Source organism: Neoarius graeffei, chromosome 4 (assembly GCF_027579695.1).
Source record: "Neoarius graeffei isolate fNeoGra1 chromosome 4, fNeoGra1.pri, whole genome shotgun sequence".
Lineage (NCBI taxonomy): Eukaryota > Metazoa > Chordata > Actinopteri > Siluriformes > Ariidae > Neoarius > Neoarius graeffei.
In genome coordinates this window covers 91,380,141-91,407,410 of record NC_083572.1, presented here as the reverse complement: position 1 = coordinate 91,407,410, position 27,270 = coordinate 91,380,141, and the positions used below count along the sequence as shown (strand labels likewise).

The 27,270-nt window shown below is 42.4% G+C and overlaps 1 protein-coding gene across 2 annotated transcripts in view; it reads right to left on the bottom strand.

Annotated features, from left to right (window-relative positions):
• Positions 1-27,270, bottom strand: part of ap1m3 (adaptor related protein complex 1 subunit mu 3) — a 105,315-nt gene that overhangs the window by 37,587 nt on the left and 40,458 nt on the right. For both annotated transcript variants that reach the window (XM_060920007.1, XM_060920009.1), the window contains 3 exons: positions 10,267-10,393; positions 1,619-1,761; positions 1,457-1,528 (listed from right to left, as the gene is read on the bottom strand). In XM_060920007.1, coding sequence (XP_060775990.1) covers positions 1,457-1,528; positions 1,619-1,761; positions 10,267-10,393 — 342 coding nt within the window. The remainder of the gene's footprint in view (positions 1-1,456; positions 1,529-1,618; positions 1,762-10,266; positions 10,394-27,270) is intronic.

The following is a 27,270-nucleotide window of genomic DNA, read 5'->3' as shown; positions in this document are numbered from 1 at the left end:
TAACGTCAGGTCGGCTAAACTTACAGTATAAGCAGGCTAGATTCAGGACGGGAAATATTGTGAATAAGCTAACCATGGACAAAGTTTAGTATCTATCATATAGACAATCTTATTTTCAGTTTATTTATGTGATCATCATGTGCACCTTGCATTCCTGGAATTCTTTGGACAAATTGGGATGTACGTGCATCTAATGTTTCATCAGGTTCGATGTAATGCCTCTTCCTGCCACACATGACTTGAGGCACTATTTGCAAAAAAGTGGAGAAGACGACTCCACCTCTCCACTATCACTTGTCCTCAAAGCAAAATACCACCATATTTCGCTCAGAGAGCTTTGTTTCTTGACAAGTATCTAATGTCACTCGTTAATTCAGCAGTTCCCAAATCCAGAGCATCTTCAAAAACTTAGCTAGATAACTCAAAGTGGTGTGGCTGGTCACTGGTCAGAGGGATAGCTCTTCCACTGTGAGTGTTAGACTTACATCACGCCCATTAGCTGCTGGTTTAGTATTAAAGGGCAGGCAAAAGAGCGAACTCATCTCATTATCTGTAGCCGCTTTATCCTGTTCTGCAGGGTCGCAGGCAAGCTGGAGCCTATCCCAGCTGACTACGGGCGAAAGGCGGGGTACACCCTGGACAAGTCGCCAGGTCATCACAGGGCTGACACAGACACAGACAACCATTCACATTCACACCTACGGTCAATTTAGAGTCACCAGTTAACCTAACCTGCATGTCTTTGGACTGTGGGGGAAACCGGAGCACACCCACACGGACAACATGCAAACTCTGCATAGAAAGGCCCTCGCCGGCCACGGGGCTCGAACCCGGACCTTCTTGCTGTGAGGCGACAGCGCTAACCACTACACCACCATGCCGCCCTAAAAGAGCGAACTCTCAAAGATATATTTCAAAACGGCGAAATGCAGTCACGTTAACTACCGAAATTTATGAAATGATAATACCGTACCATTTCAAACGGCAAATTTACTGGTAAATTACCGGTAACTGGAGCAACCCGGGGCGGCACGGTGGTGTAGTGGTTAGCGCTGTCGCCTCACAGCAAGAAGGTCCTGGGTTCGAGCCCCGGGGCCGGCGAGGGCCTTTCTGTGTGGAGTTTGCATGTTCTCCCCGTGTCTGCATGGGTTTCCTCCGGGTGCTCCGGTTTCCTCCACAGTCCAAAGACATGCAGGTTAGGTTAACTGGTGACTCTAAATTGACCGTAGGTGTGAATGTGAGTGTGAATGGTTGTCTGTGTCTATGTGTCAGCCCTGTGATGACCTGGCGACTTGTCCAGGGTGTACCCTGCCTTTCGCCCGTAGTCAGCTGGGATAGGCTCCAGCTTGCCTGCGACCCTGTAGAAGGATAAAGCGGCTAGAGATAATGTGATGTGATGTGTGGAGCAACCCGTGTGTGTGTGTGTGTGTGTGTGTGTGTGTGAATATACGAGTACCTTAACTTTGATCTCTACTCGGCTATGGGAAAACTTCTCAATCACACTTTCAATCCAGATGAGCGGCTTCACCTTTAGCAACCACAATATGGATTAAATTAGTATAAGGCATGAGGACATAAGGCAAGTCATAAATCTATAGAGCCTGGTGCAGATGCTTACAGTGGCATTAAGGCGGTAAGACATGAGTTCACTCTCTCCATCAGGGGGAATGAAGGAGATGGTTCGGTCATTCTCAAAGCGAGAGAGCCGCACACACTGATGAAACTTCACATCCTCTAACTCCACAGACTTGCTCTTTTCTCCTGTGGGTTAGAAGTCACACATGCACACAGAGATAAAGCAAGAGTAAATAAATAAATAAATAAAATGTGGTCACTGAAGAGGACATAATGATTTTTAAAATAACTGAACATCACATCAGATTTATAAATCTTAAATTATTTACATTAAATTTGTATAGATATGACCATATAATATATCCACATTCACTGGATATGAGCATTCGCGCGCTCTGATTGGCTACTCCACTACTAGGCTATCAGCTCATACACCGTGACTAGAGAGAAACAAAATGGCGGAGCGTGTTGCTGAACCAACCGAGGACGAAATAAAAACTCCACTCGAAAACAAAACCCCAAAAGATACAAAAAAAAAGCAACAAAATATTGAATGAAAATATTTGATGGTAAGAGCGTTTTTTTTTTAACAATTATTATTTTAGCATTTTTCACAAATTGCTCCTGTCGTTTTGCCCGTTTGTTTACATTCTTCATCTTTAAACATTAAAAAAAAAATTTTTAGACTGGTTACATAACTGAAATAGGCGGCACGGTGGAGTAGTGGTTAGTGCTGTCGCATCACAGCAAGAAGGTCCGGGTTCGAGCCCCGTGGCCGGCGAGGGCCTTTCTGTGCGAAGTTTGCATGTTGTCCGCGTGGGTTTCCTCCGGGTGCTCCGGTTTCCCCCACAGTCCAAAGACACGCAGGTTAGTTTAACTGGTGACTCTAAATTGACCGTAGGTGTGAATGGTTGTCTGTGTCTATGTGTCAGCCCTGTGATGACCTGGCGACTTGTCCAGGGTGTACCCCGCCTTTCGCCCGTGGTCAGCTGGGATAGGCTCCAGCTTGCCTGCGACCCTGTAGAACAGGATAAAGCGGCTAGTGATAATGAGATGAGATGAGATGAGACGAGATGAGACATAACTGAAATATCCATGGAATAAATAAATAAATGTCTAAACCTATTCTGTCATTACTGTAAGCTGCTTTGGATAAAAGCATCAGCCAAACGAAGTAAATGTAAATTACTTAATACTATGAGAAGTCGATTTGAGACTGCAGACTGAACAGATTGTCCATCGTAAATCTGGCTAGACGTTGAAAATTGACCAATGATGACCAAATTGCATTTAAAATGAGCTTAACTGTACCTTGCTTAAGGAGTGTGCGAGTGTGGGATGTTTCAGTCTGTTTGAACAGCTCAAAGCGCAGCTGTATCCCTAATACAACCAGCTCTGGGAATTTAACACTGTACTCTCAGCACCAGACTGCTGATTTACCAAAGTACAAAACTGCTCTCTCTCTCTCTCTCTCTCTAGTGTGGACCACAGAACCAAAATAAACAGACGGAATTTTTAAAGGAGCATTTACACGGGTAAACCAGGTGAGTTCTGATTACTCTGTCTTACTGCAAGTATGCAGGGTGTCCTTGCCCACACATTGAGTGTATTTTTCATTTATTCACACAGATGTGTGTGACTCTCTGTCTCTTGGCTATTGGCATTTACAGAGGCACATGAAAGGGCCATGAGGACAGTTTGGAAGGCAGAGCTCAGCAGTCTGTGTTCCCTTGGCAGTGGTGAAGGCCTGCTGAGACTCGACACTCACTGCTCATACTCAAACACCTTGGATGTCATCAGCCTTGCTGCCAAAAGGTCACACGGGGGGAGCTGCCTCTATTTCTAATGTCTCCTGATTGATTCCCCAGAGACGAGAGAGAGAAAAACTGATTAGTCCTCTGAAATAAAGAGCACTTGTCTACTGCTTCTCAGAAAAATCTGAATATTTCCAAGTTTAGTATAGCGTTGTTTGCATGATGAAAGGAATAAGGCTCATCGCTGGTTCATCACTGGTTCTGTGGTCCACCAGAAACCCCCCCCCACACACACACACACACAGAGAGAAATAAGAAATCTTTAACTATCTTCATGATTCATTCACACCTGTCAGTGGGTCAAGACTTAGATTTGTTATAAAACTACAAACCTGCCCTCTAGTTTCACTGCACTTACTGAATAATTTTTAGTAGTTTGTGTTATCATGACTAACTTTAAAACTTTAAAGTGCCATTCCACCATTGGATGTATTTTTTTGGCATAAAATACAATATATTTTATGACAACATGACTAGACAGAGAAATCTTTTCGCTTCAAAATGATATATCAAACATAATTTTTTGACAACGACAAGTATATTAATTTTGCGACCAAAGTCACCTACCCTTTTAATTTCCGCGCGGTAGTGAAACGTGATGTCATCGGCAGGTTCCCCTTCTTGTGTACCACGTCCCGTGTGACGTGGCACAGATTATCAGCAATGGTCGATTGCTGTGCCGATATTCACCATCGACCGTCTCCTTTGGGCATCACTTGCTATTTTCTTTCGCTTCTTTTCCGAAGCTGACAATCGCGTTCTATCCGCCATTGCTGATAATCTGTGCCACGTCACACGTGACGTGGTACACAAGAAGGGGAACCTGACGATGACATCACGTTTCACTACCGCGCGGAAATTAAAAGGGTAGGTGACTTTGGTCGCAAAATTAATATACTTGTCGTTGTCAAAAAATTATGTTTGACATATCATTTTGAAGCTAAAAGATTTCTCTGTCTAGTCATGTTGTCATAAAATATATTGTATTTTATGCCAAAAAAATACATCCAATGGTGGAATGGCACTTTAAGAGCCTAAACTATCACAACTAGACAGACCGCTATCATCTTGTTTGTCTTCACAGAAAGCCTTCACTGATATTCCATGAAGTTGTATGCATTACCCACGAACATGAACATGTCCTCTGCTGATTTATAAGTCCTGCCCTGAAGAGGGCAGTGTTTCCTCTCATCTAAAAAAAATGTCGATCAGTGGTTTCATATCTCCACCACATCTGAGGTCACATGAGTTTGAGAGTAATATTATCTCATTGGAGCAGCTGCATGATGCATTAGAGCATCATTAAAGGAAGGAAATCAGGAAGTCAGTCTGCCTTCATAATTTCCTCTAAACTCTGACACGACCACTTTCTTTCGAGAATGTTGCTGCTCTGCTTGTTCGTGTTGGAAAATTCACACGCTGACTTATTAATTGTTCATTTTATGTTGTAACGTCCCGAATTTGCAGCACTTCACACTCTCTGCCCTGTCAGAATGCATAAGTGGGTGTGGATCATTCGGGTTATTGACAGCTACAGTGATGACTCAGGAGAAGATGGAAAGGTATTCTTGACAAGAACAAATTAAGTAGATACAGAATAAGCCCTATTTAAAATCATCTCCTCCTACTCACGCTCGGTCTGTTGTCAGTAGACTCTTCAAAGCTCAGAGATATTTTACTGCCCCCCCCCCCCCCCCCCCACTATTTAATACAGTTTGTTCTATATTATGTTGACATATCTGTGTATACTTGATGTACGTGATGAGTTCTTCCAATCATGTCCTTTACTTTGATGAGCAGGTCTTTCTGACAGTGTTAATTTTGTATGCAAATGACCTCTGTTCTCACTGGATGCTTCGCTGGAGGGCAGGGTGGCCATCGCAGCCTTGGTGCAGAGTTTAGCGACAGTTACTCGTTCATTTTCAGCAAGTATTTTATCATGGTCACTGTAGATAAAGTGCTTAGCCCAGGAACAATTGGAGCAAGGCAGGACCATCATACACACACACACACACACACACACACACACACACGTTCACATTTGGGGCATGTTTTTGAGAGGTGGGAGAAGGAAACCCACACTGAAGATGTTATACATGCTTATTAGGGATAAATTCATTATGTAGTTCACACATTTAAAAGCTTTATTTTTCTGTAAAGCTGCTTTGCGGCAGCGTCTATTGTTAAGAGTGCTGTACAAATAAATTGACTTGAGTCAATATATTACCGAAAGAACAAGATCGCGGATACAAGCGGCTGAAATGAGTTTCCTTCGCAGGGTGGCTGGGCGCTCCCTTAGAGATAGGGTGAGAAGCACAGTCACTCGGGAGGAGCTCGGAGTAGAGCCGCTGCTCCTCCACATCGAGAGGAATCAGCTGAGGTGGCTCGGGCATCTTTTTCGGATGCCTCCTGGACGCCTCCCTGGGGAGGTGTTCCAGGCATGTCCCCCCGGGAGGAGGCCCCGGGGAAGACCCAGGACACGCTGGAAGGACTATGTCTTTCGGCTGGCCTGGGAACGCCTTCCTGAGGAGCTGGCCAAGGTGTCTGGGGAAAAGGAAGTTTAGGCTTCCATGCTTAGACTGCTGCCTCCGCGACCCGGTCCCGGATAAGCGGAAGAAGACGAGACGAGACAATATATTACATCATTTCAGGCTTTTGAATTTGAGTCAGTTGTAAAGCTGACTGTTTGTCTGGGGTGGTGCAATGGTTAGCAGTGTCACCTCACAGCCAGAAGGTTCTGGGTTCAAACCTGGGGTATTTTTGCATGGAGTTTGCATGTTCTCCTCATGCCTGCATGGGTTTCCTCCCACAGTCCAAAGACGTGTTTTAGGTTAACTGGCTACTCTAAATTGTCCATAGGTGTGAGTGTGAATGGCTGTTTGTCTATCTGTCTGTCTGTCTGTCTGTGTTAGCCCTGTGATAGACTGGTGAGTTGTCCAGGGTGAACCGGGCCTCTCTCCCAATGTCAGCTGGAATTGGCTAAACAGATAAGTAGCATAGAAAATGGATGGATGGGTGGATGGATATTTGTATGACTTGTCTCAGCCTTGTCCAATTATACACACGCAAGTTGAGCCTTCACTGTGTCTAAAGCTCCTAGCTCAATAAGGAACCCTCTTTCAAAGTCATTTACAGTCAGGTCCAGAAATATCTGGAGACACACTGTCTACCACAGTACACCGGAGTTGAAATTAAATTATGAATATGAGCTCAAAGTGCAGACGTTTAGCTCCCATTTTTATTTTAATTTAAAACAATAATTGGCGGGCAGCACGGTGGTGTAGTGGTTAGCGCTGTCGCCTCACAGCAAGAAGGTCTGGGTTCGAGCCCCGTGGCCGGCGAGGGCCTTTCTGTGCGGAGTTTGCATGTTCTCCCCGTGTCCGCGTGGGTTTCCTCCGGGTGCTCCGGTTTCCCCCACAGTCCAAAGACATGCAGGTTAGGTTAACTGGTGACTCTAAATTGACCGTAGGTGTGAATGGTTGTCTGTGTCTATGTGTCAGCCCTGTGATGACCTGGCGACTTGTCCAGGGTGTACCCCGCCTTTCGCCCGTGGTCAGCTGGGATAGGCTCCAGCTTGCCTGCGACCCTGTAGAACAGGATAAAGCGGCTAGAGATAATGAGATGAGATGAGATGAGATGAGATGAGATGAGATGAGATGAAGTTGTAAATCCATTGCATGAAGTTTAGAACCCACAGGTATCACCAAATGCTGGGTTTCTTCACTGGTGATGCTCTGCCAGGGTTTATTGCAGCTGTCTTCACTTCCTGCTTGTTCTTGGAACAGTTTGCCTTGAGTAAGTGGAATTCATTGATGACTGACTTGGCGACTGTAGAATATTCCAAGACTTTACCTTAAAAAGTCTTGGGTGGCTTTCAAAGTATGCTTTGGGTCACTGTCCATCCGCACCGTGAAGTGCTGTCTAGTGAGTTTTGAAGCATTTGGGTGAATCTGAGCATATAATATAACCCTATATGCTTCAGAATTTATCCTGCTGTTTTGTTAGCAGTCACATCATCAATAAATACAAAGGAACCAGTTCCATTAGCAGCCATACATGCCCATGCCATAAGGTGGTATGATTTAAATTGTGAATTCTTTCTCTTCTCTATATTCTGCTCTTCCCGTCATTCTGGTACAAGTTGATCTTTGTCTCATCTGCCCACAGAATATTGTTCCACTGGCTTTTTTGGAGGTTTTTTTTTTTTTTTGCAAAATCTAAACTGTTTTTGAGGCTTACCATTGGTTTGCATCTTGTGATAAACCTTCTTTATTTACTCTGGTGAAGGCTTCTCTTGATTATTGCCTTTGGCACGGATATTCCTATCTCCTGGAGGGTGTTCTTCATCTGGCCATCTGTTTTGACCGGGTTTTTCTTCACCAGGGAAAATATTCTTCTGTCATCCACAGCAGTTGTTTTCTGTGGACTTCCGTGTCTTTTGGTTTTCCTGAGCTCACCATTGCACTTTTTTTTAGGAATGTAGGTTTGTTTTGATTTTTCAGTCAAGTAATGGCTTGCCTCATTGGCAGTGCCAGGTCTTTGGACTTCAAATTTAGAGTTCAGAGCAAGAGACTCCAAATGCAAATGTTACACTTGAAATCAACTCTGGACATTACATTAATGGCATTTAGCAGACGCTCTTATCCAGATCGACATACAACATACCCAGAGCAGCCCAGGGAGCAGTTGGGGGTTAGGTGCCTCGCTCAAAGGGAACTTCAGCCATTCCTGCTGGTCTAGGAAATCAAACCAGTGACCTTTGGGTCTGAAAGCTGCTTCTTTAACCATTAGGCCATGGCTTCCCCATAAAACATAAACCTCTTGTCTTCTTACTTCTAAGTGTATTATGAGGGAATAACATACACCTGGCCATGAAAGAGCTGAGCAGCCTTTTGTCCAATTAATTTTGGTCCCTTAAAAAGAGGGATACAACATATAAAAATTCCTACAGTGTTCACTCGATATGGTTGTACCGTAAATGCCTTCAAATTAAAGCTTAAAGACTGCACTTTAAGCTCATATTCATTATTTATTTTATTTGAGCTCATATTTATTATATTTCATTCCAAGTCCAATATAACGCAGACCTGTTTACCCCAAATTTGCCCTGTCAGTAGTCTTGCAGTATCTTGTCAGTAGTTTTGGTAAGCTGTCAGTAGGAATTTTACTGGGGTCCAATCTATGTACTGTATCGAAGACAAAAAGTAGAAAGCAGCCTATTAGATAATAGTACTCATTCAAGTTGAAAGTAAGTGATAGATTACATGAACAAAATTTTAAAAATTAAAATCTAGCACTGGTCTTATTTTTTCTGTCAAGTTAAGCACCTGTGAGAACCAAAAAGCAAACCCATGTAAGATTCTAGATCTGCTCCATAATCCTCATATTACCAAGCCTAGACTCTAAGGTCTACTTGTTGACTCCTCATACATTTCATTATTTCAGTATCTCTGAAATAACCAGAAGACTAGCAGTAATACTTATCTAGGATGCTATAATAAGAAAAAATATTTCAGAGGCCACAATGCAACGTACGGTAAACGTGGCTTAAACGTGATTAAACATGGCCGCGCCCATGACTATATGATCGATGTTCGATTCCCACAATAAATATGATTACAAAGTAAGTCATGAACAGGGTTTTTTCTAGAAAAATTTAGTATGAGGGCGCTCACCATGGCGAGGGAGCGAAGCGACCGGGGGGGAGATGGTGCCGGTTGTCCCCCCCCCCGCCCCCCGCCGTGCAAAGCCTTTGAAAAATGCTCCAATGGGACATTCTGAGGCTATCTGAGAGGGAAATTGTAACAAATTGTGTCAACATTGAAAAAGAAAGAAGTAATCTTCTTCTGCCCCAGACAGTCTTTGGCTTTCTTCCGTTTCGTGCCGCAGGATGACATCTTTAAATGCCTAAGTGTCAACAAAAACAACTCGCGAACTACTTCTGTCAAAAGCTCCCGCGCCGGTGGGTGAAAGGTCATTCAGTCTCGAGAAATCTCGCTCTACAAGTCAGCTGACCTTGTATGTAACCTATGTCAAATCTCGCGAGAGCAGCCGCAACAAGTAAACAACTAAACAACATGGCGCCTCAGTCTGGAAAACGCCAATTCGGATTGTTTTTGCACCGTCTGGCGGTGTATCTACTATGATTGGAATATTTTTGGAGCAATTATAACGTATTTGATGATCAGACACATTGTCACGTGGTGTTGCTGGGATGTTTTCACGGAGTCGGTAAGGGGGCGCACGCCGAGAGTAAGAGGGCGCAGCGCCCCTGTTCCCCCGTTTAGACAAAAGCCTGATGAAACATTTGGCAACATTTCGGCCATAAATCGTAGTTTTTGGACAAGAATTCGTAGTCCGTATTTTGTTTTGAAAAATCGTAGGAACTACGGACAAATCGTAGGAGTAAACAGGTCTGATAATGTATCACACGGATTAAAAAAAAATGTATGGGCCTGACTATACTGTATACCATTTCCTCTTGCCTTCTTGGTCCAAAAATGAGGTCAACTTAGCCTGCTCATCACTTTTTATATGGCATAGAGCATGTGAGGTATACATTAGTTCCTTAACTGCATCATGTAGTACTCTGCCCTCTTTAGGTTTCTTTCCTCATTTATTTAGGGTTTTCTTTTAATCATATATAAATAAGCGGAGAATAGTCAAAAAATATCTATGTCTCACAATGCACAGATATTGTATAAATGCTGTACATAGGAAGTATGGTGCCATGTCACCTACAGTACAGGTAGACCCTTCATATTTCACCCTTATATCACTACTGGGTAAAACAAATCATTTATATGGTTAATGACTAGAAAAATGCAGCTTTGTTTTCTATTTTCCCTTTAAAAATGTAATAAATATGTGCACTCACTGCCTGTGATTTCAAAGAGCACTTTGTCATTAAGGCCTAGCCTCAGCTCAGGCATTCCTGAGAGAATAACCTTCAGTTTGATACAGCCCAGAATCTCACTGCGCAGGACGCTGCCTGTAGCACTAACCTGAATGAAACAGAGGAGAAACATAGAGGGGGGATAATGAGATTGCATACAAAATATAATCACTTCATCATCATCATCATCATCATCAAGTGGAAATAAAACGCAAAATATAAAACAACCTATGCCAAGACAAGGATGCCAAATGAAAAGCCAAGCAGCTAGAATTTCCAGAGCAACAGCGAAAAAAGTCAAACAGAGAAAGCTGCATGGGTGGATAGTAATGCCCCATTAGAAAGCAATGAGATGTGGGTCTTGTGAAATTAAAAACGGTGCACTTAAAATCTACTGTAAGCCTGAAGGGTAGCAGAGCATTCAGCTTAGGACAAGGCAAAGACCAGACATACAGCAAAAGTAAACGCTAACTGTTCTTCATGACTCGAGGCAAGGAGGTCAAGAGAAAGGCACGGAGACAACACCTCATTCAGTGGGACACAGGAACAGAGACAACACCTCTTTGAGTGGGATTAACAGGCACAGAAGCCACACCTCCTTCACTGGGACTCGCAGGCACACAGGCCACACCTCCTTCACTAGGACTAACAGGCACAGAGACAACACCTCATTCAGCGGGACACACAGGAACAGATGCCACACCTCCTTCAATGGGACTAACAGGCACAGACACCACACCTCCTTCACTAGGACTAAGAGGCACAGAAGCCACACCTCATTCAGTGGGACTAACAGGCACAGAGGCCACACCTCCTTCACTGGGACTAACAGGCACAGAGGCCACACCTCCTTTACTGGGACTAACAGGCACAGAGGCCACACCTCATTCAGTGGGACTAACAGGCACAGAGGCCACACCTCATTCAGTGGGACTAACAGGCACAGAGGCCACACCTCATTCAGTGGGACTAACAGGCACAGACGCCACACTTCCTTCAGTGAGACGAACAGGCACAGAGGCTACACCTCATTCACTGGGACTAACAGGCACAGAGGCCACACCTCCTTCACTGGGACTAACAGTCTTACAGGCCACACCTCCTTCACTGGGACTAACAGGCACAGAGGCCACACCTCCTTTACTGGGACTAACAGGCACAGATACCACACCTCATTCAGTGGAACTAACAGGCACAGAGGCCACACCTCATTCAGTGGAACTAACAGGCACAGAGGCCACACCTCATTCAGTGGGACTAACAGGCACAGACGCCACACTTCCTTCAGTGAGACTAACAGGCACAGAGGCCACACCTCATTCAGTGGGACTAACAGGCACAGAGGCCACACCTCATTCAGTGGGACTAACAGGCACAGACGCCACACTTCCTTCAGTGAGACTCACAGGCACAGAGGCCACACCTCCTTCACTAGGACTAACAGGCTTACAGGACACACCTCCTTCATTGGAACTAACAGGCACACAGGCCACACCTCATTCAGTGCAACTAACAGGCACAGAGGCCACACCTCCTTCACTGGGACTAACAGGCACAGAGGCCACACCTCCTTCACTGGGACTAACAGGCTTACAGGCCACACCTCCTTCACTGGAACTAACAGGTACAGAGGCCACACCTCCTTCACCGGAACTAACAGGCACAGAGGACACACCTCCTTCATTGGAACTAACAGGCACACAGGCCACACCTCCGTCACTAGGACTAACAGGCACAGAGACAACATCTCATTCAGTGGGACACACAGGAACAAAGGCCACACCTCATTCACTGCAACTTACAGGCAAAAAGTCAGTGGGACTAATGCCGCTTTTCCACTACAAACGCGGCTGAGCCGTGCCGTGCCGAGTCGAGCTGAGTCGAGCTGAGCGGGGCTGTTGGAGTTGCATTTCGACTACAACCGCGCTGAACCGTGCTGGCTGGAAGTGGGTGGACACATTGGGTGGAGTTAGCGAAAGTGGGTGGACGTCATGTGATGCCGTTAAGCAGCGCAAACAGTGACATCAGTGACAGTGGCGGAACAAGTCAGAGCCGGGCCGGGGGCGGGGCAAATGACCGGACCCTTTATTAAAGCTTATCATAACATCATTTTAGGCTACAAAATGTCCGCAACTGCGGTGTTTACCAATTTCAACACTACCGGGTGCAACTATGTTATTTAGTACATCAAGTCCTTCAAACGAACATGTAACTCAGAAACAAAAAACATTAGGATACTGTACATGGCTCATAATAAAACATCAATAGCCTATACTGCGCACATTATTTGAAGGGCATACGAATGAGCACTCAGAGGTTGCAACGCTGACAGGAAGAGTCAGAAATAAAAGGAGGGCGGTGCAAACCTCACTGAATGCACTGTGTTTACCAATTTCAACACTACGGGGTGCAACTATGTTAGTTTGTACATTAAGTCCTTCAAACGAACATGTAACTCAGAAACAAAAAAAAACATTCGGCGACATACTGTACATGGCTCATAATAAAACATCAATAGCCTACTGCGCGCATTATTTGAAGGGCATACGACGAGCCTTGCGCTCCGCGAACTCGTCCACGATGCTCTGTATGTCACTGATTCAGTGAGCTTTTAAGCGGTAGTCTCACGACCCGAATAGTAAACAATAAACATGGAGGACATGGAGTCGTTAGTGTTGCTGGTCTTGGTGCTGTGGCTTGTTGTCACCGACAACGCGGACAGATACTGGCAAGAGCGTATAGATGAGGCGAGGCGCATAAGGCTTCAGGAATTCTCGTAATTCGTAATTCTTCTTCTTCCGGGTTTGCGGTGTTTACAGATCCCAGCGCGCTCGCGGGGCGTGTGTGGGCATGTGAGGACACTCCTCCTCACCAATCAGTGCACAGGGGAGTGTCTGCTCACGCCCCCAACCTCAGTCGGCACGGTTTGGCTCGCTTCAGCCCCACTCCAAAACGGTGCGAGTTTTAGGGGCTAAGCAGGGCTGAAACGAGCTGAGTCGTGCTGGTTTTTGGTAGTCGAAACGCGAGCCGTGTCGGGCTGAAGTGAGCTGAAGCGAGCTGAAGTGAGCTGAAAAAGGGTAGTGGAAAAGGGCCATAACAGGCACAGAGGGCAGACCTCTTCCTACGCCGAGGCAACACCTACTTCAGTGTTCCAGCTAGCTTTCTAAGAGGACAGGGTGCCAGTGATTATCGCAGGCAAATTTACGCGCATCACTACGGACAAAGAATCTATCATGCAAAATTAGCCATACTGGGCAACTATGCTCGGTAGATTACGTTTGTAAAATAAAGTAAATCTGAAATGTCTTAGATGACCAGTTTAATAAAATGCTTCATAATGTCACTTCGAACTGTCACTCTCATCCACACGCACTTTTGTTCTGAGCGAGCAGCGCACACCGCAAGCACTAATTACTATACACCTATCCTGATCAGAGTGCAATCACGGCGCGCGCATATAAGGACTCTGACAACACACAGACTTTGCAAAGTATAGTCATGTGAAAAAATAAGTACATCCCATGGAAATTGTAGACTTTTGTCAACATATTTAAACAAGCACTCTCTTTGATACAGCACCTACAGATAAAGGTGATATACTCCAACAAATGACACACAACACTGACATGTTGTAGTCATTTTCATGATTTAAATTTTTTTAAAAATCAGTCAAAAACTTAAGTACACCCTGGAAACCGTAAGTACACCTTTACATTTATCACACTTTCAAGTCCATAAAATTGGACTCAGATGTTCCAGATTAGGTGCCATTGATTAGAACCTCCTGCAGGTGGAACCCATCTTATTTAAACCTGATATCTAGGGTCTGGTGTTCTCTTTGTTATTGAAGCGTATGGTGTCATCATACCAAGATCTAAAGCGCTCTCGAAGGACCTCAGAAAAAAGGTTGTGGATGCTTATGAATCTGGTAAGGGATTTAAAAAGATCCCTAAATTATTAGAAATAAATCATTCCATTGTAAGGAAAAGCCTCTACAAGTGGTGTATATTTCAAACAACCGCCAATTTGTCCAGGACAGGCTGCCCCAGCAAATTCAGCCCAAGAGCAGACTGTTTGCTGCTAAAAGAAGTCTCCAAGAACCCCAAAATGTCATCATTGTATCTGCAGGTAACGCTTGCAGTTGTTGGTGTGAAAGTGCAAACATCTACAATCAGAAAGAGTTTGGACAAATTTGACCTGCATGGGAGGCATGCCAGGAAAAAGCCTATGCTGTCCAAAAGGAATGTTAAAGCAAGACTACAGTTTGCCTATGAAAAGGCAAAGACCAGGCCTTTTGGAATAATGTGCTCTGGACAGGCAAATCAAAAATAGAGTTGTTTGGCCACAGTAATGGTGATGATACACGGGGCAACTTTTTGGGCAATGTTGCCGAGCAATGTTGCTGGGCAATTGCGTTTTGACTCTTTTCTATTGAGATTGGGCAACATTGTTTCTTTGATAATCTCTGGCAACTTTTTGAGATAAGCCAATCAGAACGCGAGTATCGAGTCATGTGACCTCCGGTGAGGTTCGGATCAGAAATTTCAAACAAATATGGCGGCCGCTCAGTGTCAGTGGAGTGAAGAGATGGAGAGACTCCTCATCTGTTTTTACGCCGGTAAGTTGTTATTTTAATATTCTATATGGAGGAATTTACCTCACCAAAGCTCTAAAAAACAACAGACAGCTTGATTAAATGGTCACAGCAAAAATTAAGACATCGATTTTTTTTTTAGCTAACTGTAAACTGTCGTTGCTAACTGTTGTTGCCCATTGTTAGTTGCCCTGAAAAGTTGCCCTGTGTCTCACCTAGTTGCCCGTTGCCAGCAACATTGCTCGGCAACATTGCCCAAAAAGTTGCCCCGTGTATCATCACCTTAAGAGTACACATGTGGTGCAGACCAAAGACGGCATGGTAGTGGAAATGTTATGGTTTGGGGTTGCTTCACTGCCTAAGGGACTGAGAAGCTTGCATTCACTGATTCAACTATGAATTCTGAATCATGTCAAAGAATGCTTAAAGATAATGTCAGACCATCTGTTCAAAAGTTGAAGTTGAAAGGCGGACTTTAACAAGATAATGATCTGAAGCATATTAGCAAATCCACCACGGAATGGCTCAGAAACAAGAAATGGATGATTATGGAATGGCTGAGTCAAAGCCCAGATTTGAACCCCATTTGGAGAGATTTGAAAAGGGCAGTACATGCAAGAAAACCCTCAAACATCTTGCAACTGAAGGACTTTTGCATGGAAAAGTGGTCAAAAAAATTTCAGCAAGCCGATGTCTGAGACTGGTGGACAATTATACGAAACACCTACAAGAAATTATTTCTATTAAAGGGGGCAATACAGGCTTTTGAAGCCATGGGTGTACTTACTTTCTCCACAGAAGAATATTACATCTATTGATTTTTTTTTTGAATAAATGATTGAAGGAACTCATTTTCCTTGTTGTTTTGTCAAACCTTTATCTGTTGGCACTGTATCAAAAGGGTGAAATGTTTGCTTGTTTAAATATGTTGAGAAAAGTCTGCAATTTTCATGGAATATACTTATTTTTTCAGATGGCTGTACATTCTGTATCTTGTGTCTGACATTACCACGCCTTCACTGCTGGTTTGCTGCTCTGGTTTTCGACTTTGTTTTCTGTTTTCCTGACCACGTATTGCCTAATCTATGACAGTATCCTGTTTGTGCCTCGTGTGAAGATTTCCTGTTTCTTGACGATGTCTTTATCTCACGTTTTGGAGCTGTTTGCCAGTGTGCTTTTCAATAAACTCTTTCAGCACTTACATCCATCTATCGTCCATTAACATGACAGTCTAACGTTTATTAATACTAATAATAATAGTCAGGGTTTTTTCTAGAAAAATTTAGTATGAGGGCGCTCACCATGGCGAGGGAGCGAAGCGGGGGGGGATGGTGCCGGTTGTCCCCCCCTCTCCGCCATGCAAAGCCTTTGAAAAATTGAGGCTACAATGGGACATTCTGAGGCTATCTGAGAGGGAAATTGTAACAAATTGTCTGTCAACATTGAAAAAGAAAGAAGTAATCTTCTGCCCCGGACAGTCTTTGGCTTTCTTCTGCTTCGTGCCGCGGGATGACATCTTTAAATGCCCAAGTGTCAACAAAAACAACTCGCGAACTACTTCTGTCAAAAGCTCCCGCGCCGGTGGGTGAAAGGTCATTCAGTCTCGAGAAATCTCGCTCTACAAGTCAGCTGACCTTGTATGTAATCCATGTCAAATCTCGCGAGAGCAGCCGCGACAAGTAAACAAACATGGCGCCTCAGTCTGGAAAACGCCAATTCGGATTGTTTTTGCACCGTCTGGCGGTTTATCTACTATGATTGGAATATTTTTGGAGTAATTATAACGTATTTGATGATCAGACACATTGTCATGTGGTGTTCCTGGGATGTTTTCACGGAGAAAAGATCATTTTGAGAGATTGCATGTTGTGCAGTAGCATATAAGTGCATGGCCTAAGTGTGACTTGGGGTTCAATCGGCATTTCGGTAAGAGGGCGCACGCCGAGAGTAAGAGGGCGCAGCACCCCTGTTCCCCGGTTTAGACGAAAGCCTGATAGTTACATTACATTAATGGCATTTAGCAGACACTCTTATCCAGAGCGATGCACAACATACCCAGAGCAGCCTGGGGAGCAGCTGGGGGTTAAGCGCCTTGCTCAAGGGCACTTCAGCCATTCCTGCTGGTCCAGGGAATCAAACCAGCGACGTTTTGGTCCCAAAGCTGCTTGTGTAACCATTAGGCCATGGTTTCCCTTATAAAAAAGAAGTATACTTCAAGTTCATTTTATTAAGTATACTTAAGTAAAGTTAAAGTATATTTCCTTAAGTATACTTTTGTGTACCAAGTATACTGATATCAATGTACTTACAGTATACTTGTAAGTAAACTAATCTAATACTTCTTGGGACTAAATTGCCCCACTTTTAGTTGATAAAAAGTATACTTTAAGTCTAAGAGAAGTAAACTCTGCATATACAACTAGTATTTTTTATTTTGTACTGCAAATAAACCACAAGTAAACTTATATACTAATAGTTTGCTAGTTCTATACTTGTAGTTCACTCTTTAGTTTACAAAAACATACTTCATAGTATACTGGAAATATACTATGAGTTACTTGTTTTATACTTCTAGTCCACTTTTTAGTTTTGAAGTATACTGCAATTACCCTTCTAGGTATACTATTAGTTTTCGAGCCCTAACCCTTACCTCATGCACACTACCAGTAGACAACTTAAGTGTTTTGTACCTTAAGGTACAACGAAATTATAAAGGTAAGAATTCACAAAATACCAACAGATACTCAGGATTAAGAACATATTCATTTTCTTTAAAAATCACAATTTAAACCAACATTGTATTAAATGCCAAAGTATAAAAACATGGCAACAGCAACTGAAATTGACACCCAAGCTCTAAAGGGAAAGAAAGAAATAAAAAAAAATTATCCCACTCAGGAGAAATTAAAAATAAATAAATAAATAAATAAACCTTATATGGAACCACAGACATACCTAAGAGTCAACAATGCTGTCTAACCCAGCAAAGAGCAGTGACAGAAAACATGCTGCTGTATATCACAAAGAAGTGTGAAAAAGAAGTATTTTATAGGCTACTATCAAAAAGATAAGCACAACTACAGGGCAAGTACACACATAAGGCACAAATATTTTAATACTTTATTACACTTTTGTTAAGTATATCTTGATCAAAAGTTTAAGTATAAGCTTAATATACTTAGACTTTTCTATATACTTTTCAGTATAAGCCAAGTATACTTATGTATAACTTTGTTAAGTATATCTCTGATAAGTAAATAAAAAGTAAACTGAAAGCATACTCTCTTATTTTTAGTTTAAAAGAAGTATACTAGAAGCACACTTGAAGCGTTCTCCAGTAACAGTAATATTAACCCTTTGATGCAAAACATGGGTCAAAAGTGACCCGGCTGAGTTTTTATCTTCTATATCTTTGCAATAAATTAATTCCATCATTCAGTATTCAAGGTATTCCTCAATTAACTTGTTTTTGATCATCATACATCCTTATTTTATTTTTTCCTTTCTTACTTTTTGAATAGAAGCCCTTTTTGTATCACTACCCTTCTAATGCACAACATGGGTCAAAAACGACCTGCATTCATTTTCCAGGTTATTTCATGTACGGCTGAGTGTTTCTATGATATACTTTTGAAATAAATTCATTTTGTCATTTACTTTTCCAAATATGCAGTAAATATCTTGTTTTTGTTTTGCACAAATCATCATTTTTATTTTTCCTTTCTTAAGTTATGAACAAGCACAGCTTTTGTAATTCTACATCAAGTTTACACACATGGGTCAGAAACAACCCGCGTGCATTTACTCCAGCGTTTGGTGGGAACTGTGAATCGTGCTTGTGTCAGACATTTCACAGCTCAGCGCAGCGCCCTTTGCCCATCTAATACATGGAAGTAATGTTTTTCAATTGTTCTAACATTACCTCAGAAAAAAATGGATGATGTTTAGGTTCCCTTGAGATTGAGTAGATTACTTGTCAGAAAGTTACAAGTAATTACTATTAGCTACCGAGCTGTTGACATATTCTACTTTAGTTAGCTAATTTTATTGTAGTTGGCTTAGCTAACTACGTAGTTAATAAATAAATAACTGGCCTCATTCACTGCTAAAGTAATTACTTGAAACAAATTATTATTATAGTATTAAGACATTTAATTTTAAATCACACTTGGATGACCCATGTGTAGTAATATAAAAAGTATTTTTGTTCATAAAGTAGGAAAGAAAAAATTAAATTAATGATTTGTGGTAATTAAAAACAAGATATTTAAAGAATACTTGGAATATTCAATCATAAAATAAATTGATTTCAAAAGATAGAGCAAAGAAAAACTCAGTCAGCATGAAATAACCTGGAAAATGAATGCGGGTCATTTTTGACCCATGCTGTGCATTAGAAGGGGTGTGCATATGTTTTGCATCAAAGGGTTAAGAGCGTTAATTGACCATTCCTAATAGTCCATGATATTAATGTTAGATTAGATCTAGTCTAATACGTTAATGTTAACGTTAGTGAGTAGATTTTCAATAGATCTATATCTAGAGTCTAGATCTATTGGTCCTAACTTTTGATTGAATTAGTTTAGTCTACTTACAACTTGGAACAGAGATGCCAGGTTCTGTGAGCCGCTTGCTGCTTTGACCAATTCTTTTTTCTTTCACGTATTTGTAGGCATCACTGCTTTTCAAACATACCTTGCTTCACTGACTCGTTAATGGAATCAGACAAAATTATTGACTGCGTGAATAATGTGCTGTGATTGGTTAACATGTGTTACCAATCGGCAACACTCGTTAGGGCACACTTTCCTTTTGTGGTGGAACATATATGGCAGGCGCTTGTAAGGTTCTGGAAAATTGTAAGTAAGGCATATATAAATTTGGGCGTGACGCTGGTATTTGAGGGCAGGCCACGCATTCTGGAGGGCAGGGTGCAGCACCTGGAAAAATAAACTAGCTGAAACATCCATCCATCCTCTGTAGCCACTTATCCTGTCCTACAGGGTCGCAGGCAAGCTGGAGCCTATCCCAGCTAACAATGGGTGAGAGGTGGGGTACACCCTGGACAAGTCGCCAGATCATTGCAGGGCTAGCACATGGACACAGACAACCATTGACACTCACATCTACGGTCAATTTAGAGCCACCAATTAGCCTAGCCTGCATGCCTTTGGACTGTGGGGGAAACCAGAGCACACCTACACGGACAGGGGGAGAACATGCAAACTCTGCACAGAAAGGCCCTCGTCAACCGCTGGGCTCAAACCCAGAACCTTCTTGCTGTGAGGCGACAGTGCTAACCACTACACCACCGTGCCGCCCCTAGCTGGCCACGCCTCCTACACTGGGCCTGACAGGCATGACTGATAGGAACACAGGCCACATGGATACTTTAGACAGGACTACAAATTCCAAAGCCTAGTTTAGATGAACAGCATGCAGCAAAAGAAGACGTCTTTCTGGCAAGACTTAAACTTGTTTTGCTTCAGCAATCCTACTCAATGGTGGAAAATAATGAGTAATTTGTCATCAAACTCTGAAAATGTACAATAAAAGAGAGAAGATACAGGTTATAAACAAACCCCAAAACCCAGCTGAAACATGAATTCCACTAAATCCATTGTATATGGGATTTGTTATACATATATCATAGGGAATCATAGGGATTTCACATAATAGGGAATGAGACTTGTTTAATGGCAAATGATACTTGATTCTTGCAAAAAGAGTTCAAAGACTAGAATGACCTCTGACAATCCTCTGAAAGTCTCTGTCGAGGATTTGAACACTGTCCTCAAAAAGAGGAGTCCTTTATTCTTCAGGTTTAAGTAAAAACCTGACTTTACATGAGAAGTTTTTCTCTGTGTTGGAAAATTCACCAGTAAAGTAGATATACAAATTTGTACATTTCTGCCTGCACTGGAGTGTGTGTAATCAGTTTACTCTGCTCTTGTTGCTCTATCACAGCGGCATCCCACAAACAGCTACAAAAAAGGGCTCTTTGACTGCTTACAAAAACTTGGTACAATCAGGGCCTGTGCAATCAATTTACTCCGCATTCCAGCCTTATATTGACTTAGGGCATCCTTCAGGAATACTGTCACAAATATCGATCGCCAGTACCTAGCAACCTTCCTGGATTAGCAAGAAACACTGCACACTACATACGCCACAACTCTGAACAATTTGCAAACAGGATGGCACTATGGGCAACAGATCCAAATGGTGTTTCTTCCTTGAATTATGTTTGAAATACTGCATATACCAGGCTTGTAGTACTCGAGTCCAGGACGCGGACTCGAGTCCGACTTGTGCCCAAATTTTAAAGACTTGTGACTTGACTTGGACTTGTGCATTAACTGCATTCGGACTTGTAAATTGGAGACGAGGACTAAGAATTTTTCTTTATTTTTTGGTAACATGCCATAATAATTTGGCATAAGATATTTATATCTACATTAATTTTGTACTAATTTTATGCAAGAGTGTCACACCTGCACGCCTTGGCACGTACATCAGATAGACTCTCGAGTGCACTCCAGACAGTGCACACGCCAAGCGGACTCTCTCGCACGTGCCGTAAACGACTCGCACCTGCACAGGATTAAGGCGCAATCAGCACGCCAATATAAAAACTGTGAAACCACACTTACTTTGCGAAGTATTGAGTTGTGTTGCTGGCACGTTACTGAGCCTTATTTCCTTGTTTGATTTCCTGATCCCTGATTTCCTGTTTCTAGTCTTTGATTCTGCCGAGTCTACGATAGCCTGTTTGTGCCTCGCTCGACCTATTGCCTGTTTCACTGTTTTACAATTTTGCCTGCCGTTCTGGATTGTTTACCCTCTTCACTTGTATTAATAAACACACCTTCTGCACTTACATCCGTCTCCCAACCATCTCTGACAGAATACTTCACACTCCCTGACAAAGACAATGCACATTCACCTGTTCATACATCATGTTCACGAACAAACTGTTAATGGCACTGAAACAGCCGCTGTCATATGGTGCGGTTGGAGTCTTGTTCTCAAACTCGACTCAAAATTTTTTTTAATGACTTGGACTTGACTCAGACTTGAACACTGGGGACTCGTTACTAGACTCGGACTCGAGGTTTAGTGAATCGACTACAACGCTGGCATATACAAAGACAGATGTAGACAGAAGCATGGATGCATTATGGGATACCCTATTGTAGTCTGTGGGTGACCTGGAGGACCAAACCATTGGCTTAGGTATGTGCATGATACCTGAGCTAAAATCAAAAGATATGAAAAGTAGCACTAAACACCTCAGGTGACAACCAGATCAAGTTCACTCAAGAAGACACAATAGACAACAAGCCTAAACAACTAGAAAGAAAATGGCTCCAACTAACCACAGTTCCAGCCAACAGTGAGTCCAAGGACAAGTACAGAAGTGGAAAAATAAAATATTTAAGGAAACTCCCTATTGACTAAGCTAACTGGGGAAAACTTTGTAGCCATAGTTCCCATCCTCTCCTGATAAAGGTTTTGATGTAGCACACTGTGTTTGTGACCTTGACAGACATAAAACCAGATTTGTTGGTGAATGGTTCAGTTGGGAGATGTGGTTTTCTTTCTTGTATCGAAAGAAAAATATTTTTGTCTGTATTACTGTACAGTGTCTTGCAAAAGTATTCATCCCCCTTGGTGTTTGTCCTGTTTTGTCACAATACAAGCTGGAATTAAAATGGATTTTTGGGGGTTAGAACCATTTGATTTACACAAAATGCTTATCACTTGAAAGGTGCAATTTTTTTATTGTGACACAAACAATAATTAAGATGAAAAAAAAAAAGAAATCTGGAGTGTGCATAGGTATTCAACCCCCAAAGTCAATACTTTGTAGAATTACCTTTTGCTGCAATTACAGCTGAAAGTCTCTTGGGGATGAATACTTTTGCAAGACACTGTATTGTATCTTCATTTATCTTGATATGTTTAACTGCAAGGAGACATTGCATTGTGTTATGTTTAAACTTACATGACAAACCTCTGTTTTATAAAAGTCAAAAGAAACTAGGGTATGTTTTTCTTACCATAGTTATTGAACCTAATTGTCCACTGGGAAATATGAATAAAATCCCAATAGTCCAGACAAAATTCGATTGTCCAGGTAGTGATTTATCCACCCATAAACATCTGAGAAAAGCTGTGTTTTTCTAAAATGGGCTTATTCAACAGGAACACCAGCCCAACACTTAAAGAGAAATAAAAGTGTTAGATAAAAATGGAGGGCGGGACGGTGGTGTAGTGGTTAGCGCTGTCGCCTCACAGCAAGAAGGTCCGGGTTCGAGCCCCGTGGCCGGTGAGGGCCTTTCTGTGCGGAGTTTGCATGTTGTCCACGTGGGTTTCCTCCGGGTGCTCCGGTTTCCCCCACAGTCCAAAGACATGCAGGTTAGGTTAACTGGTGACTCTAAATTGACCGTAGGTGTGGGTGTGAATGGTTGTCTGTGTCTATGTGTCAGCCCTGTGATGACCTGGTGACTTGTCCAGGGTGTACCCCGCCTTTCGCCCGTAGTCAGCTGGGATAGGCTCCAGCTTGCCTGCGACCCTGTAGAAGGATAAAGCGGCTAGAGATAATGAGATGAGATAATGAGATGAGATAAAAATGGAACACCAGTACTATGTGATACGCTGTGTGGCAGCAACACAGCAACAATACACTAAGACAAAAACTCAAACCAAGAGATCAGATGCCAAATCATAATTGGAGCAACGTAACATAGACATTCCCAGTGCTGTGAGAGTAAAATTCCTGGGGTGTGGACTTTATGAATAGAGGGAAAGAGATGCCACATAATTGCATACTTCTACTGCTGTCCTGATATGTTAACCCTGACACTCTTACTTTATATTACTTATTCACACACACAACACCAGACTCATGATGTCATGTGTGAATCCAACAGTGTTTAAATTGTGTCAGTTTTCTCGCCATTCATTAAAACTTCTGATAAATGCAGAAAAGTCTTGACAGTTGAAGTCTAGTCACTAAGCCTTGCTACCACTAGTAGGCATTACAGTTTTTCTCAGTCGCTTTGGCACATTTCTCAGATCATCGTTAACGTTTCAAAACAATGCGTGCAAACTGCAAAACCCAGTGGATTACCCACTAAAGCACGTAACTTGCTCAAAATGCTTCGTTTATGTCTCAAAAGCAAATACGTATGCCAATGAAACTGACAATACCATCAGAATGACAAGTCCTTGTGCCATTGTTTATGAACAAGATAGTCAAAATGTTTAGTCGTGTTAATATAACAGTTTGCTCTGTAAGTATTTTCGAACGAAAACTGTGACAAGGATTTTGGTAACACTGACTGAAAATGCACAAAGCAGCACTTTTTTCTGTGTGGTATAACAATGTCAATAATACAAAGTTACACATTACTGTGTAGGGTGGCACGGTGGTGTAGTGGTTAACACTGTCGCCACACAGCAAGAAGGCTCTAGGTTCGAGCCCAGCAGCCAACGAGGGCCTTTCTGTGCGGAGTTTGCATGTTCTCTCCATGTCTGCGTGGGTTTCCTCCGGGTGCTCCGGTTTCCCCCACAGTCCAGAGACATGCAAGTTAGGCTAACTGGTGGCTCTAAATTGACCGTAGGTGTGAATGTGAGTGTGAATGGTTGTTTGTCTCTGTGTGTCAGCCCTGTGATGACCTGGCGACTTGTCCAGGGTGTACCCCGCCTCTCACCCATAGTCAGCTGGGATAGGCTCCAGCTTGCCTGCGACCCTGTACAGGATAAGCAGTTATGGATGGATGGATGGATGGATATTACTATGTGTGTGTGTGTGTGGGGGGGGGGTTTGACTGCAAGAAACTGGATATGATTCAAAGTTTTGACCCTCTGCCATCTCTGTGAGGTAGTTTCCTATGTAGTACAATGCAGTACAGTAATGTTTGAATACATATATTTACTGTACTGTAAATACATTACAATGCATAAATATAGTACAGTACAATGAATAGCTAAATGAATGAATGTAAAATCAAGCAGAATTCTGAACTTCAAAGCTTGACAGTAATTATACAGTATTACTACATATACAGTACAGTGCACGTTTTGGGATGAACCACTTCTTCACCCGACGAAATGTGTATATGATTAAGGATACAGTGGTTCTCCTAATATTTAGCTGCACCCTTCGACCAGCCTCGGTCACTGTAAAACCATGATTGAAAACATGGTCCACAATTATTGCCCTTATTTCATCTGGAACACGCCTATGTACTTGGCTTCTTCTTCCTCTTCTTCTGTTTTGCCTCCGGACTCTTCTACCCCGTATCCTTACTCCTCTTCTCCCGGGCTGTTGTCCTTCCATTACTGTCAGAAACTGTTACACTGTGTTCTGCTCTGTATACAGTGGTGCTTGAAGGTTTGTAAACCCTTTAGAATTTTCTATATTTCTGCATAAATATGACCTAAAACATCATCAGATTTTTCAAACAAGTCCTAAAAGTAGATAAAGAGAACCCAGTTAAACAAATGAGACAAAAATATTATACTTGGTCATTTATTTATTGAGGAAAATCATCTAATATTACATATCTGTGAGTGGCAAAAGTATGTGAACCTCTAGGATTAGCAGTTAATTTGAAGGTGAAATTAGTCAGGTGTTTTCAATCAATGGGATGACAGTCAGGTGTGAGTGGGCACGCTGTTTTATTTAAAGAACAGGGATCTATCAAAGTCCGATCTTCACAACATATGTTCGTGGAAGTGTATCATGGCATGAACAAAGGAGATTTCTGAGGACCTCAGAAAAAAAGTGTTGTTGATGCTCATCAGGCTGGAAAAGGTTACAAAACCATCTCGAAAGAGTTTGGACTCCACCAGTCCACAGTCAGACAGATTGTGTACAAATGGAGGAAATTCAAGACCATTGTTACCCTCCCCAGGATTGGTCAACCAACAAAGATCACTTCAAGAGCAAGGCGTGTAATAGTTGGCAAGGTCACAAAGGACCCCAGGGTAACTTCTAAGCAACTGAAGGCCTCTCTCACATTGGCTAATGTTCATGTTCATGAGTCCACCATCAGGAGAACACTGAACAACAATGGTGTGCATGGCAGGGTTGCAAGGAGAAAGCCACTGCTCTCCAAAAAGAACATTGCTGCTCGTCTGCAGTTTGCTAAAGATCACATGGACAAGCCAGAAGACTATTGCAAAAATGTTTTGTGGACGGATGAGACCAAAATAGAACTTTTTGGTTTAAATGAGAAGCATTATGTTTGGAGAAAGGAAAACACTGCATTCCAGCATAAGAACCTTAACCCATCTGTGAAACATGGTGGTGGTAGTATCATGGTTTGGGCCTGTTTTGCTGCATCTGGGCCAGGACGGCTTGCCATCATTGTTGGAACAATGAATTCTGAATTATACCAGCGAATTCTAAAGGAAAATGTCAGGACATCTGTCCATGAACTGAATCTCAAGAGAAGGTGGATCATGCAGCAAGACAATGACCCTAAGCACACAAGTCATTCTACCAAAGAATGGTTAAAGGAGAATAAAAGTTAATGTTCTGGAATGGCCAAGTCAAAGTCCTGACCTTAATCCGATCAGAATGTTGTGGAAGGACCTGAAGCGAGCAGTTCATGTGAGGAAACCCACCAACATCCCAGAGTTGAAGCTGTTCTGTAAAGAGGAATGGGCTAAAATTCCTCCAAGCCGGTGTGCAGGACTGATCAACAGTTACCAGAAATGTTTAGTTGCAGTTATTGCTGCACAAGGGGGTCACATCAGATACTGAAAGCAAAGGTTCACATACTTTTGCCACTCACAGATATGTAATATTGGGTCATTTTCCTCAATAAATAAATGACCAAGCATAATATTTTTGTCTCATTTGTTTAACTGGGTTCTCTTTATCTACTTTTAGGATTTGTGTGAAAATCTGATGATGTTTTAGGTCATATTTATGCAGAAATATAGAAAATTCGAAAGGGTTCATAAACTTTCAAGCACCACTGTACATATATATGCTTGCCAATTGAAGGTTCATGGGATTCACCTAGCTATTGTAGAGAACGGGTTGATCATTGGTTGATCTAATGCTTCACACATTCCCCCTCATAAGTGAAAGTTAACATTCACCTGAGACCAATTCATCAATTTAGGACGCATTTACCAAAAAAATAAAGTAATAGAAATGTATAAAATATGATTGACAGATTATGACAACTAGTTCAACACTTTTGCATGTAGTGACTCAAGCAATGAAAGTAGGATGATTCAACAGAGAACCAGCATAATGCACTTTGACCGACATGACATGAGCAACCGATAATGTAAAAAATAGTAGACAATTGTACACAATCAGTTGCATAGATGGACCAAAGCATTTGCTGTTTGTTCAAGATAAT